We start from the raw sequence: 13,658 nt of genomic DNA, 5'->3' as shown, positions 1-13,658 counted from the left end.
GGTGCACAGATTTTCTCCTCTGAACACACAGCCACTGAACTGTGAGGCCACCTGAAAGCCCCCAAAATGAAGGGAGGGGGCAGAGGATCTGATCTCAGCTGCCTTCTCTGCTGATGGTGCTAAGTAGGTGCAGCTGTTCACAGCAGAGGATGTGGAGAGCTTGCTTCTGTCTCCAGGCACAGGCTTAGCTGAGTCTGTGAGAGGTACAGGCTCTCTGAGTGCTGAGTTTTTGCTGTCTGAAGGGCATCCATTCTTCTGCAGGTGGGGAGGGACAAGGTCTGATGTTGGACAGGTGCTGCACAAGCCAGTTGGCTCTCCCAACCACTAATTCGTGCCAAGACCTCCCATCTAAGCCTTCCCTTGGCCAGACTGTGCTTGCCCATGCCCTGTCCCCAGCTCTTGGATTCAATCCCCCACACTCATGGTCCCCATGTTCCATGTGCCAGAGCAGGGCTGAGAATGAGCAGTACTCAGTGCCCACTGTCTTGTCTGTGACATATTGAGGAGCTGGTTCAAGTCATAGAAGGACAGCTCAGCTTCTGGCTGGGGAGACAGACTCACCCTTTCCTCCTTCCTTACTCAGGAAGGAGCTGAGCCAGAAAAATGGGGAGAAGGGCAGCTCATGGCACATGGCTCTGACACAAGCATCAGAGCCTCAAGGAGAACCAGGTGTCTTCTGGTCCCTTATGGATCAGGAGCCAAGCAGGAGGCAAAGAATGAATCAGGAGGTTCAATAAGTTTTGTTTCATGGCTGGGACCCAGAGGAGGGAAGAACTCTTGAGCCATTAGTGATTCAGTGCTCTTGCCATTAATGAGTGAGGGGAGGAGGTGTGTGTGTGTGCATGAGGTCAGCAGGCAGATCCAGCAGCTTTTCCAAAATGGGTGTTAGCATTGCTTTTCCTTGAATATAGTATTCCTAGAGAGTCTTATTGCAGGCACACCCTAGGAATCAGTGACTATTTTGATTCAAAACAGAACTTTTTTGGTTATTACAGGCTAAACTAAACCCTGGGCCAATATGGGCTTGGGCCAGCTGAGGTTTGCTCAAGAACTGAGGAGTGTCCTGGCAGGAATTCTCCTCTGGGCTGGGCTTTGGGATTTGGGGGTCTCTCTGCTCCCCAGCTGTGATCCTGGCTCTAGGAGCCGCATTGTTTGCAAACCCTCCTGAAGGGCAGCTTGGGGCTCCCTCTCATATTTGTGCACATTTTTTCCTGCAGATGGAAAGGCCGTTTCAACAGATGTGATTGTGTTGGGCAGGACAAATCTTCTCATTCCTTCCAGCCAGCCCCACCACTCAGGGGTGTACGTCTGCCGTGCTAACAAACCCCAGACCAGGCAGTTTGTTACTGCTGCAGCTGAGCTCCGGGTCCTTGGTGAGTAGAGAGCAGGATAAACATTCCAAGTAGCATTGCCAACCAGGTAGCTGTGGATTACCTGGACCAACATTCAGGAGCTCCCCAAAGAGTTGCATTTGTGGCCCATGCTGGGTAAGATGGGAGCCAGGTGAGAGGCAGAAGGGGTAGCTCTCAGTGGGAGTGTCATCACTTTAATATGGGGTTTAGTTCCTTGTATTTACTGAACCGTTTTATGCCTCACTCTTGTTCTCCAGGGTTCCCCCATGGAAATCTGTATCAGGAATTAACTTCCAGTATCGTAGAACCCAGCAGGGAGAACAGCCTAGGATCAGGGAGCACACCACATGATTGATACAGAATTTATTTTTCCTTTTGGACAGAATCTAAATTAAGCCTCTAGAGTCTGCCTGGCAAATCCTATCTTGTAAGCAAAGCTTCTCCTGAATAAAACATATCAGCGAGCGGGGAGGAGAAGGGATTTGCTTTGCTCTCTTTTCCTCCACCTCCCTGCATTAATTTGTTCCTCTCTCCTCCCAGCTACACCCAGCATCTCCCAGGCTCCTGAAACCATCTCACGCACCCGAGCCAGCACAGCCAGGTTTGTCTGCAAGGCAGAGGGTGAGCCAGCCCCAACCATCCACTGGCTGAAGAACGGGGAACCCATCCTCTCCAACGGGCGGGTGAAGGTGCAGAGCAGTGGGAGCCTGGTGATCAACCAGATCGGGTTGGAGGATGCTGGCTACTACCAGTGTGTGGCTGAGAACAGCCTGGGCATGGCTTGTGCCACTGCCAAGCTCTCGGTGATCGTGCGGGAGGGCTTGCCCAGTGCTCCCAAGAAGGTGTCAGCTGTGTCCCTCTCCAGCACCACAGTCCTCGTGTCCTGGGAGAGGCCAGAGTACAACAGCGAGCAGATCATTGGCTTCTCCTTACATTACCAGCGGGCTGTGGGTAGGTGTTCCCTGTCTGTGCAACACAGATGTGTTGTAGTGTGCAACACACAAGGCACAGGTTGATTTTCATTCCTTAGTAACACTTGACAGTGGTAGCATTAGTTACAAGTATGAGGCTTTTCCCCTTTAGCCCTTTTTATTGCAAGTAAAGGAATTTTCTCTTGGAGTCAGCACCAGCCTGGGACAGTGCCTGAAGTTGTCTGAAGTCTAGTGGGATCAAGCACTTCCAGAGATTTATTTCTATTCTTTACCTTTTCCTCTAACACATTGCCCTTATATGCAAAGGGTAGGATTAATAATGGAAATAATAAACAGCTACATTGTGTACAGGGGTAATCACTAAATTATTAACACAGAATCTGACGTGAGGCACTGGGGTCTCTTGGGGTCTGTCTTCCCAAACATCTTGCCAAAGCACCTCTGATAAGTAAGCTGGTAATTTTAGCTGCCTTAGCATGGATTAAGGAGCTTGAGTCAAAATGGAGATGTTAATATTAGAGACACTGAATGTTTCTGCCTAAAGAATTCACATAAGTGAGAGGTTTTGTGGTGCTGGGGAAATTGGAGAAGGCACAGTGATTTCTGAAGTGGATTTACACTGTGAGTGTAAATTTAACTTGTGAGTAAAGTGATCTTTTTGAGGAGTGCCTTGGCAGTTCACTGACCTGCTGATCAATGTTTCCTTGACTCTAGGAACAGATAACGTGGAGTACCAGTTTGCTGTCAATAATGATACCACTGAGCTTCAAGTCAAGGACCTAGAACCCAATACCAACTATGTCTTCTATGTGGTCGCTTATTCCCAGCTTGGAGCCAGCAGGACGTCCTCTTCCATCATTGTTCAGACCCTGGAGGATGGTGAGTTGAATTAAATAGGTACTGGTGCCTAAAAAACCTTCTTCTTTCATGGTGAGCATTGAATATTCTATGGAGAACATTATCAGCTTCTAGGAACCTAAACCTACTGCTCCTACAGCTTATTGCCAGAAACCCTTTAAAAAAAAACAACCCCACAATAAAACAACAAACCAACCAAAAAAACCCAAAGCACTGTGGTCTGATTGTCAGCTTGGGTGATGAAGAGCATCAAAATGACCTGAATGACACTGGGGACCATGAAAATCCTGTGGGAACTGTAATGTGGTGTTTCTCCAAACGTGACTCTGGGCCAGACTTGCTTTCAGCTCAGCAGACAGACATCTATTGCAGTTTGTAGGGGTGGGAGCAGCCACGAGGTTGGGTCCCTCAAGAATCAGTAGTTTGTGTTGATTTTACCATTTGTAACATAGCATTTTGGAAGCAGCAAAGGCAGAGAGCCAGAAGGGCAGCTGCCCAACAGGGGAGGACACATACAGCTTTCAGCAGCCTGCAGGACAGAGGCAAGAAACGATGGTTTTGGCAGACCTTGTGCAAGGCCCTGCTAAGCTGCAGGGTCCATGATGTGCTTTTAATACTCCTGACACAGTGAACTGCCTGCTCCCACATGTGTGTGTCTGAAGGCTGAAAAGCTGAGTTGAAAGCTGCCTGCAGCACAGAGCTGGGATTCTTGAGGGAATGGGAATTCCCAGGCTGAAGACTGGAGCTGTGAGCCCTTTCCTTTAATGGCTCCTTTTGCTCCACAGTACAGTGTAGGCTGATGAGGTGTTCTGTGCTAACCTGCCCAGTTTGCAGTGGTCAGAGGGTGCCTGGGGAGCAGTGTGGTGGGGCTGGCAGGCTCTGCTCAGCAGCCCAATGTCTTCTTATGCCTGACACCCTGATGATGATCTAAGCTGTTGAAAAACTGTGGGGTATTGGTGTCCCCTGTGACAGGCAGCAAGTCACCAGCAGCTGGGCAGGGTCAAGACCTTCAGTGGCCTCCAGCCAACTGAGAGAGCTGGCAGAGATGTGTTGAGGTCTTCCCCCAGTCTTTGCTGACTTCTCATTGTTGCTTCTGCCCAGTTCCTAGTGCTGCCCCTCAGCTGTCCCTCTCAAGCATGACTCCTGGTGACATCCGTGTGACGTGGCTGCCCCCTCCTCCAGAGCTGAGTAATGGCAAGATAACAAAGTACAAGATAGACTACTGCACCCTCAAGGAAGGTGAGGGAAATACCATCTGGGGGGTGTTGTGTCTTCTGCCCCAGCTGTGTTGCTCTATTTTTGAGGGTTTTTCTGGTTTTATTTATTTATTTTATCACTCTAAAAAGCCTTCAGCAGGGATAGAATCATTTCCCTGTGCTGGATGCTGCTGTTCCAATTCCATGTCTACTTGCTTTGAAAATCCTTTGGGAATTTGCTCTTAAAACCTTCAAAACTCTGCAGCCTCTTACTTTCCAGGGTCATGATTCTTACTAAGCGAAGGCTGGGGAGTGTGATGAAGTTCTGGACATGTTCCCACATGTTTGAGCTGGATTAGCAGCCTACACTGTGACTCCTGGCTCTTGTTTTTTTGCCCTGAGCCTGCACATGGCTCCTTGGCATCGTAAAACCTTGGAAATATTTGCAGCTCAGGAGTCACACTCAGCAATATGCTGTTACATGGCAGAGACAGGGCTCCCAGCAGAGTGTATGCCAGGTGAAGCTGAAAAACAAGACCCCTGCATCCACCACACAGGCAATATAAATCTTCAGCAAGATCAGTTGATTGTTACCTTGAAAATCCCAGGACATTCTCAGTTCAAATTTCCTGTTATCTCCCTTATGAACTTATGGGCTGAAGAGGGAACAATAAAACCATAGTCTGGCCTGGGTGAAGGTGTGGATTTGGCAGAAATCAAGGCTGCTGAATTTGAAGTTCTGCTTCAAATTAAGGTGAGGATTTAAATACAGCAATGAGAAGTGACTCTTTAGTTCTAGTTTTTCCTAGAGATGAGGTCGTACCAGGGAAAGCTAAGCCAGCCCAGGCTGTATGGGCCCTGTGGGGATAGCTGGGCTTTTTGGCTCCTCAGTTGTGTTTCCCTTTGACTGGCAAAGACATGTTTTCAGTGATGTCACCTTGGTTCCAGCAGATCAGATTACCTCCATTGAAGTGGGTGGAAATGAGACACAAATCACTCTCTACTCACTCCATCCCAACAAAGTTTACAAAGTCCGCATCGCAGCCAGCACCAGCGTGGGCTACGGGGCCCCTTCCGAGTGGACCCAGCATCGGACTCCTGACAGAGACAACCAGACACATGGTAGGAAGCTGGGTGTTGCTTGGGATTTGGTGTGGGGTTTGCTGTGGAGATTGGGGAACTTGAGGCTTGATCGGAGATGTCTGCTTATGTTAGGGAATGATAACTGTTGGTTTTGGTTAGACACAAGTAGCCACCTTTAGTTGACTGGTGAGAAGCCCCTGGGTATCTTGCTGCTTGCCTGGGTAGTGGCTCTTTTGTCCCTCCATGTGAAGCTGTTGGATGTTCTTCAAAGAAAGAAGGAAAGAAAACCCCCTAAACCCCAATGTTACAACAGTAGGGAGTGGATAGACAATTCTGCCAAACAGAGCTGTGCCCAAGCCAGACTCCAGCAGTGGCTGAAAATGGTGGTGTCTCAGAGTACACTGACAAACTCCTTTGTGACACAGTTTTTACCTCTATCACCCAGCTGGTAAAGTCACAGTAGGCTGTCACTGTAGCATTCTGTCAGACAGTGGAGATGTCCCACTTGCAGGATGGCCTCTCCTCACACCCCTCCCTCATGGCTGAAGATTCAGTAGAGCAGGAAAATGGAGACCCATGACTGAACATCTTTTCTCTTGTTCTTCTTCTAGTTCCATTTGCACCAACAGAATTAAAAGTCCGAGCAAAGATGGAGTCTCTGCTGATAACATGGCAGCCTCCAGCCAACCATGCCCAGATATCTGGCTACAAACTCTACTACCGAGAAGTGGGCCCAGAGGAGTCCAGTGATGAAAGCCCTCTGGATGGTGCTGAAGATGACAGCTGGGATGTAGGACCCATAAAACTAAAGAAGAAAGTGAAGCAGTACGAGCTGACTCGACTAGGTTAGCTGGTTACAGCTCCTTAGCAGCTGGTGTGGAAACCCAGGGGTTGTTGCTTTGTAGCACTCCCAGGCTGCTTCTGAGAGGCTCAGTTCTCTTCTCTGGCAGCAGATATGTGTGACCAGGACTGTGTGAGCTTTTATAAGAGCATCCAAAATAATTTCTGGAGTGGGGCTCTTGGGGCTTGCTCTAAGCAGAATTTAAGACACAGAAATTTCTGATGCCAGTGTAGCAGAGATTCTGTTTTTAACCAAGGGCTAATAATATGCTTAGTACAGGCTAGTAAGTGGATCTGAATCAATTACTGGGTTTTATTTTGTCACCTTAAAAGAGTGTCTAGATAAAAACCTTCAGTCAGGGCAATGATCTCTCCTTCCCTGTGTATTTCTAAGAAACTCCATAATTTAATGCTACTTGAAATTTCTGTTAAAATGCAGAAATGAGTTAATTCAAAGTGTGCTAATTTGGGGTCAGTATTGTGCTCCACCTCCCTCTTAGGGAAAAGGGGTAGAAGGCCTCAGTGTCCATGGCTGCAGAACCAGTCTGCACCACAGCCAGATCTCCTTGCCTGGCTAACTGTGCTTGGCATTTCCCTTAGGGAGTTATGTTTCTAACATCTGATTGTACTAATTAGTTGGTTTGTTCTTTGATATGGGATGGAGAAAAGAGAGTCAAAGCAGATGCATCCTTGAAACAGGATTCTGCTGCTTAGGGTCCTCCCATCCTCCACTTCATGCTCTTCAACCCTGTGACTGCCCAGTGAGCTGAGAGTCTTTTTCGTGCAGATTCATCTTGCACACTTAGGATCTCTGTTGTGCATAGTATAAGGGTCAGGCTGCAGCACCTGGGAAGACAGCTTGTGTCATTGCTAAGGAGGTTTCCATCCTCACAGAGAGGGTGTTAACAGTTACGAGTTTCTCTGAAGATTTTCAGTCTGTGATTATTGCACTGCAGAAAACACATGTGAACATCATCACGAGCTGCACCAACCACTGGCAAGTCAGTCCCTAGTGAAGGGACTTGGGAGCAGCTGAATTGGTTCCAAATGCTCTGGCACAATGCTGCTGAGAAGGCTGCTTGTTCTTCTGTAATTACTTCCTTAAATTTGGGCATCCATCGAGCCCTAATGGTTTCCTTATGGTTTGGGGGTTGTGTATTGGCTGTTGTGTCAGGAAGAGAGTCTCAGGTTTCTTCCAGCCATGGATGTTCTCCTTTTTCCCCCTTGCCCTGTTGGATGATGTGCTCTTGCACGTGGACAGTGAAGGGAAGGGGTCAGGAGTCTGTCTGTGCTGGGAAAGGCAGAGGATCTGGACATGAAACTAGGAAAGAGAGGTGATTGGGATTTAGAAGGATTTAGTTTCATGACAGGGAGCTACCCTGTGCTGGTCATTACATCTGCATCTGGGATCTCCTAGCTCATGGGCTGTCTTCTTGAGAAATACAGCAGTGGAAAACTCTCCTAAAAAGAAATCAACTCTCCTGTAAAAAGAAATCAAAATTCTCAACACTGTCTCTTGGGTATACTTTTTGACATGAGGGAAAGAGGGCTGCATGTGGGGAATGGTGCTGGCTGGTGGGAGAGAGAGATTTGTAGTGTCATGGCTGAAACTACAGATTGGGTCATGAGCTTGAAGATTCTGGGAGCACAGCAGGGCAAGAGGACTGTCCTCCTTTTCTGGGGACACAGCCCCTTGCAAGGCATGCCTCAGACAGAGGGGGATGGGTGTGCAGCTTTGAAACAGAGCTTCTTGGGCACAGTTCCCTGTACCATGAGCCCACAAAATCAAAAGGAAGCTGTCCTGAATCACCAGGAGGGTTTTTCCTTGAGAACTTCTCATTGATTTCCATGTTCTAGCAGTTAGTCTCTGTAATGTTGTGCAACTACCAGGGCCATAATTTACAGGGAGAATAAATAGTCTGGAGCTGATCCCCATCTTCCACATTCCCATGAAGGAAAATTGCATTTCCTTGGGAGTGACTCCCTGGAGATCAGAGTATTTTCCCACTTAAAGGGGAGCATGGCACATGGCACCAGGCCAGCATGAACACCTTGAAAACCAGAATGCAGTAACATGTTTAGTGTATTAGATATATTACACAGCCATCCAGATTGGTGTTTTGAAAGGATCTGGCCTAGATTATTCTGCTTATATTTAATGTATGATGGAATGTGGGGAAATACATCTGTTTTCATGCTGCCTACTAGCTTCTTGACAGCTTGATAGTCTGCATGTTCTAAGAGCTTAAACATCTGGGCCTGTGTGAAAAAATTGAAGCCAAGCCTCTGACTGAGAAATCCAAAATAACCCCAATTTCAAACGTGAACTGCTTGATGTTGAGTAGAGCTCCACTGGCTTCATGTGTGAGTGGCTGCTCTAGCCTAGGGATGGAGATGGAGGACTTGCCCTTTCCTTCACTTCATTCTCCACCAGGAGCTGCCCACAGCTGCAGCACATCTGTGAGCTCTTCCTCATCATTTCAGATCACATCATCCCCGATGAGCTGGTGTCCCAGGGAAGCCCAGCCAGATGCTCAGGCAGGAGGCAGAGAGTGCTCAGTGGTGAGAGCCAGGCTGTGCAGTTCTTTGTTTCCACCATGGTCTCAGCCTTGGGGAAGTTGAGTGCCCTTTGGTCTCATCCCCCTTGTGTGGGTTTGAAATGTTTGCCTCTGCGTTGGTGAGGGGGGGAATTGCAGATCAGGCTGCCTTGGAGGCAGACAAAAACTGTTTGCTTTGGGGATTCTTTCAGGGAGAAAAATGTGGCTGAACTGTTTTTATATTCTGAGCGTGAGCTTGTGTTGTGGAGCAGAGAAAGCCTTTAGTAATTGGTACCATTAGCCTCTGGGAGCCTAATCAGTACAGTCATAATAAAATTGGCATCAATAAGAAAGGTTTTATTCTGCTTACGTTGTCTGGCAAAGAAAGCAGTGATCTATCAGGGCAGGGAATGAACAGGCACGTCCCAAATTTAACAAACTTCATCAGTGTGCTGCAGCCAAGGCAACCAAAGACAGTCTGGCCTGCTCTTGCTGAGCTTCTAAATGGGCTGGCTGCTGGAGGGAGAAGCTGGCCAGTGTCTTACTTGAGAACTTTGTATCTCCCAAATTGTTTCCTCAATTAAAAAAACCCTCAGGTGTTACTTGACACAGCAAAGGAGTATTTCAGCTGATGAAAGATCAGAGGTAAGAAGGAAGTGAACTTTGGACCAGGCCACCACTGCTTGGAGGGAGGCAGAGCACCCTGTCCTGCAGCTCAGCTTGGGTCCGTGGGGTGTGTGGCTGTCTGATGGGAAGGGTGTGTAAGGAGAACCCTCAGGTTTCTCGTGTGGGTTTGGTGTGAGCTGGTGCTTTTCTAATTGCAATTCAAAAACCTCTGCTCTGGAGGCAAAATAGTCACCAAGCTGCCAGTGACAACAAGGTGTGTGAGGACTTGTTGGAAGGAAGGTCCTCAGAAAGGACTTTAGAAACTGGAGGTGCATTTTGGAGAGGACTCCTCAAGAATGCACAGCTCAGTGTATCCACATCCCTGGGGGAGAGAGAGGAGTCACCATGCATAGGTTTTTTTGGCAGTCTGCAAGGCAAAAAGATCCTGAGATGATGTGCTACAGGCCACTGGGTAACCCCTGGGGACTGGGACACGTTTGTTTGCATCTGATAATTTCTGTAAAAAGTGAGGGGAGAACTAAAGAGGAGCTGTGATGATACGTGCTCCAGGTGTGAGACATCTCTTTGGATGTGGAAAGCCAAAGGCGAGCTCTGTGAGATGTTTTAGCAAATACAACTCTGTTCAAGCTGCTTTCTTGAATGGTGAGAAAAGCTGGTCAGATCAGAGAAAACATGTCTAGCTGGGGAGGGTTGGTAACAAAGATCACCCCAGACAAACCCCGATTGATTTTTCCAGCTCCTGGGAAGCTCTATGAGGTGAAGCTGGTGGCATTCAATAAACACGAAGATGGTTACGCAGCGGTTTGGAAGGGCAAAACAGAAAAGGCACCTGCAACAGCAGTAGGTGAGGAATGCCCTTCACTTGTTGTCTGTCTCTTCTGCTTCAGAGGAAGGGTAGAGGTTTAAGTTACAGAAGATGAACTTGGAGAAGGACAATATGGAAATGCAGAAGGTTCCACTATAAGGAGTGTCCCATTGAAAACTGCATTGGAGAAATTATCTGAGGAAGGAAAGAAAGGAGCAAAATAACTCCCTTTTTATTAGGGTTGTGGGTATGGATGGCCTCCACCACATTCTCTCTGGCCTCCATTGGTGGCTCAGGGATGACCTCAGAAATACCAAATATCCTGGGCTTAATCTTATACCTTACAAAATTCCAGAACTTGGACACACAGCATGCCAGGCTTTTGGAGTGTTTTAAGGAAAATAAAAGCTCTGAAGACCTAGAGTCCATTCTCAGCTCTACCAGTCTACTATGGGATGGTGAACAATCTGGGCTCCTCCTTAGCCTGCTGGGGGCCTGTCAGGAGGGTAGCTTTGATCTGACCTCCTGTGCTCCATGGCAGCACACCACCACCTTGGTGTGTAGATCCTCACTGGGATCTTGTCTTGGTGAGAGGAAAAGGGTTGACCCATGCATGCACAAGAGAAGGGCTAAGCTGGGCATCTAGGCTTATGCTGGAGGCCAGCATCTCACTGCAGGCTTCCCAACCTAGGCTGGCTTTTTCCCTGTTTTCCATGCCTGTGGTGACTGTCCTTTGCCTTGCTGTCACATCTCCAAATCTCTTTTTTTCATCTTGCACCACAGACCCCCCTCTGCAGAAGGGTCCCCCACTGCCTCCAGTCCAGGTGTATGCAGAGTCCAACAGCTCAACCTCCATATGGCTGAGGTGGAAGAAACCTGACTTCACTACAGTCAAGATTGTCAACTACACCGTGCGCTTCAGCCCCTGGGGGCTGAAAAATGCCTCTCTTGTTACCTACTACACGAGGTAAAGGGGGATGCCAAGGGTTCATCTGCCAGGTATTGCTCATGTCAGGAATAAACAGAGGGCAGGAGGAAACTGCCTGGAAGTTCCAGCACTGAGCAAAATCCTGTGTGTTTCACATGCTGGAAGTATCTGCAGATACGTTCAGAACTGCTGAAATATGGCACTGGGACTTGCCTATAACTTGAATACCAAGGGATCATTTACTGCCTGGTCTCTGCATCTTTTCTGCTCTGGTTTGACCATACCAGCTTGTTTTCCCAGTCAGTAATACAGCTAGGTGTAATTGTGGCCAGCCTCAAAGCATTCATGGTTTGTGAGATGGTCCTCACAGGTTGGGTTTAAAAATTGCTCGAGTTTAAGCAGTTGTAGTAACTTGGGGGTGTAGTTTAAATCTGGATTCCCATGCAGGTTTTCAGTCTGTAGCCAGGCTGCTCTTTTCAAACTTTTCAGTGCAAGTACATCAGAAATGGTCCTGGGGGCTGGGAACTGACTTTGTTCTGTAACTGGGAGCTGAGTTCTTTTCCATTCACTGCAGGAGATGAAGGATAAATACTGTAGGAGCAAGGATAATCTCTTAAAGTGGTCCTGCTAAGGTGCCAAGGTGGCAGTGGGTGGGAGAACCACCTACTGTTCATGGCCTTGTGAGTGTGTCCTCTTTTTGCAGCTCAGATGAAGACATTCTCATCAGTGGGTTGAAGCCCTACACCAGGTATGAGTTTGCTGTGCAGTCCAATGGTGTTGGCATTGATGGACCCTTTGGCAGTGTGGTGGAGAGGTTCACCCTTCCTGACCGTGAGTATCAATGGGAATTGGATCTTCATTTCTCCTTGCTTTCCCTGAATCTCTTACCAGATCCCTTCTAATGTTCCTTCTCAGATCACTGCTAAGCTCTGGTGTCCCCCTAAAAGGCTGAAAGCACTCTGGTGGCTTTCCCAGGCCTGTCAAAGGAGTGCTGCTTTGTAAACAGAGACAAGCATGTAGGGAGAATTAGGGCAACAATTGTTACTGTGGGTTGATATTCAGCTTCATAGAGCAGCAGTGATGGGCTTTGGAGGTGCTGTGTGTCCTGCCTCTAGCTGTGGTTCAAGAAGGACTTTGGGGAAGATTGAGAAGAAATCAACAAGGAGCAGGGATGTGCTAAGAATATTCTTGTCAAATATGACCAACATTCCACAGTCTCAAACTGAGCTGCATGGCTTCATCAGCACTGTCACCTTTCCCTTGCCTGGTTGGCCATGATGCACAAGTCCTGCCCTTGGCTGGGCTTAGCAGTGTCCTCTCTGCTCTCTGCACAGCTTTTTGGGTGTCTGGACACCCAGGTCACTCAGCCTGTCACACTTGCAAACAGCACTGGCATCACTGAGAAGGATTGAGAGAAGGCTCAGAGCAATTGTGCCCTGCAGGTTGAATCCTCTCCTCCTCTTCTCTGCTGTTCACTCTGGGACTTTCCTTGTCTCTTCCAGGTCCCTCAACTCCTCCCTCTGACCTGAGGCTGCACCCACTCAACCCCTATGCTGTCCAGGTGCACTGGTGCCCCCCAGCTGAGCCCAATGGCATCATTGTGGAGTACCTCATCCTCTACAATGCCAACAACACGCAGCCTGATGACATGTGGACCCTGCTGACACGAGAAGGTGAGGCCCCTCAAGGTACTCTCATATCCCCCCAAGTCCTCCTTCTTCACCTCCCTTCTTCCCTGGCCATGGAGCTCTGGTTGATCAGTCCTGCTGCCCTGATTTTGCCTCACTCAAAGCACATACAAATAAACATTCAAGAGCTTGTGCTGCTTTCTTGGAGCAAGTCAGGAGTGTGACTACCAAGAGACATGAAAACCATACATGTCTAGGTCTGAAATAGCTACTCTTACCCAGCAAACATCCTGCAGATACAGGCTGGCAGCCAGTAATTCCTAGGAGGACATCATGTCACTGCACTCAGTATCATCTCCGTAAGCAGCAAGTTCATTAATACCAAGGAGATGTATGAATTTCCTCTTGGAGCTCATGACACAAAATCCCTCACTTCTTTGGGTCTAACAGAATTCTACTGCTGCTTTGCTGCAGCCTCTGACTACTCTTGGAGCTGCATGTTTTAAACTTGTTTTGACTTGCTTTTGTCCAGGAAATATCTTCAGCACCGAAGTGCATGGCCTGGAAAGTGATACCAGATACTTCTTCAAGATGGGAGCAAAGACAGTTGTGGGATCTGGTCCCTATTCAAATGTGAAGGATGTGCACACCCTCCGGGAGAAGTTGTCAGGTAAGAATTTCCCTTTGTCCCCACTCAGGACACATGAGCTGTGTTGTATTTCTGTTTGTCAAGCAATTGCCTGGTGTCACCACACAGAGTGTGAGACGTGACCTTGTGTGGGCCAGTACAGAGGACCCCAGCAGAGTCCTCAGATGCGTGGCTCCTCAGGCAGCTCCAGAACCCATCCCACAGCACTTCATCTCTCTTCCCC

The 13,658-nt window shown here is 48.2% G+C and overlaps 1 protein-coding gene across 1 annotated transcript in view; it reads left to right on the top strand.

Annotated features, from left to right (window-relative positions):
- IGDCC4 (immunoglobulin superfamily DCC subclass member 4) overlaps positions 1-13,658 on the top strand; it is an 88,224-nt gene that overhangs the window by 59,742 nt on the left and 14,824 nt on the right. Inside the window, exons 6-16 of the mRNA XM_030456658.1 lie at positions 1,218-1,373; positions 1,893-2,303; positions 2,999-3,163; positions 4,244-4,381; positions 5,287-5,460; positions 6,033-6,266; positions 10,162-10,269; positions 11,014-11,197; positions 11,862-11,989; positions 12,661-12,831; positions 13,319-13,456. Of these exons, the coding sequence (XP_030312518.1) occupies positions 1,218-1,373; positions 1,893-2,303; positions 2,999-3,163; positions 4,244-4,381; positions 5,287-5,460; positions 6,033-6,266; positions 10,162-10,269; positions 11,014-11,197; positions 11,862-11,989; positions 12,661-12,831; positions 13,319-13,456 (2,007 nt within the window). The remainder of the gene's footprint in view (positions 1-1,217; positions 1,374-1,892; positions 2,304-2,998; positions 3,164-4,243; positions 4,382-5,286; positions 5,461-6,032; positions 6,267-10,161; positions 10,270-11,013; positions 11,198-11,861; positions 11,990-12,660; positions 12,832-13,318; positions 13,457-13,658) is intronic.

This window comes from Calypte anna, chromosome 10, assembly GCF_003957555.1.
Source record: "Calypte anna isolate BGI_N300 chromosome 10, bCalAnn1_v1.p, whole genome shotgun sequence".
Lineage (NCBI taxonomy): Eukaryota > Metazoa > Chordata > Aves > Apodiformes > Trochilidae > Calypte > Calypte anna.
The sequence above is the reverse complement of the archived record's forward strand: the minus strand, read 5'-3'. Positions and strand labels throughout refer to the sequence as shown.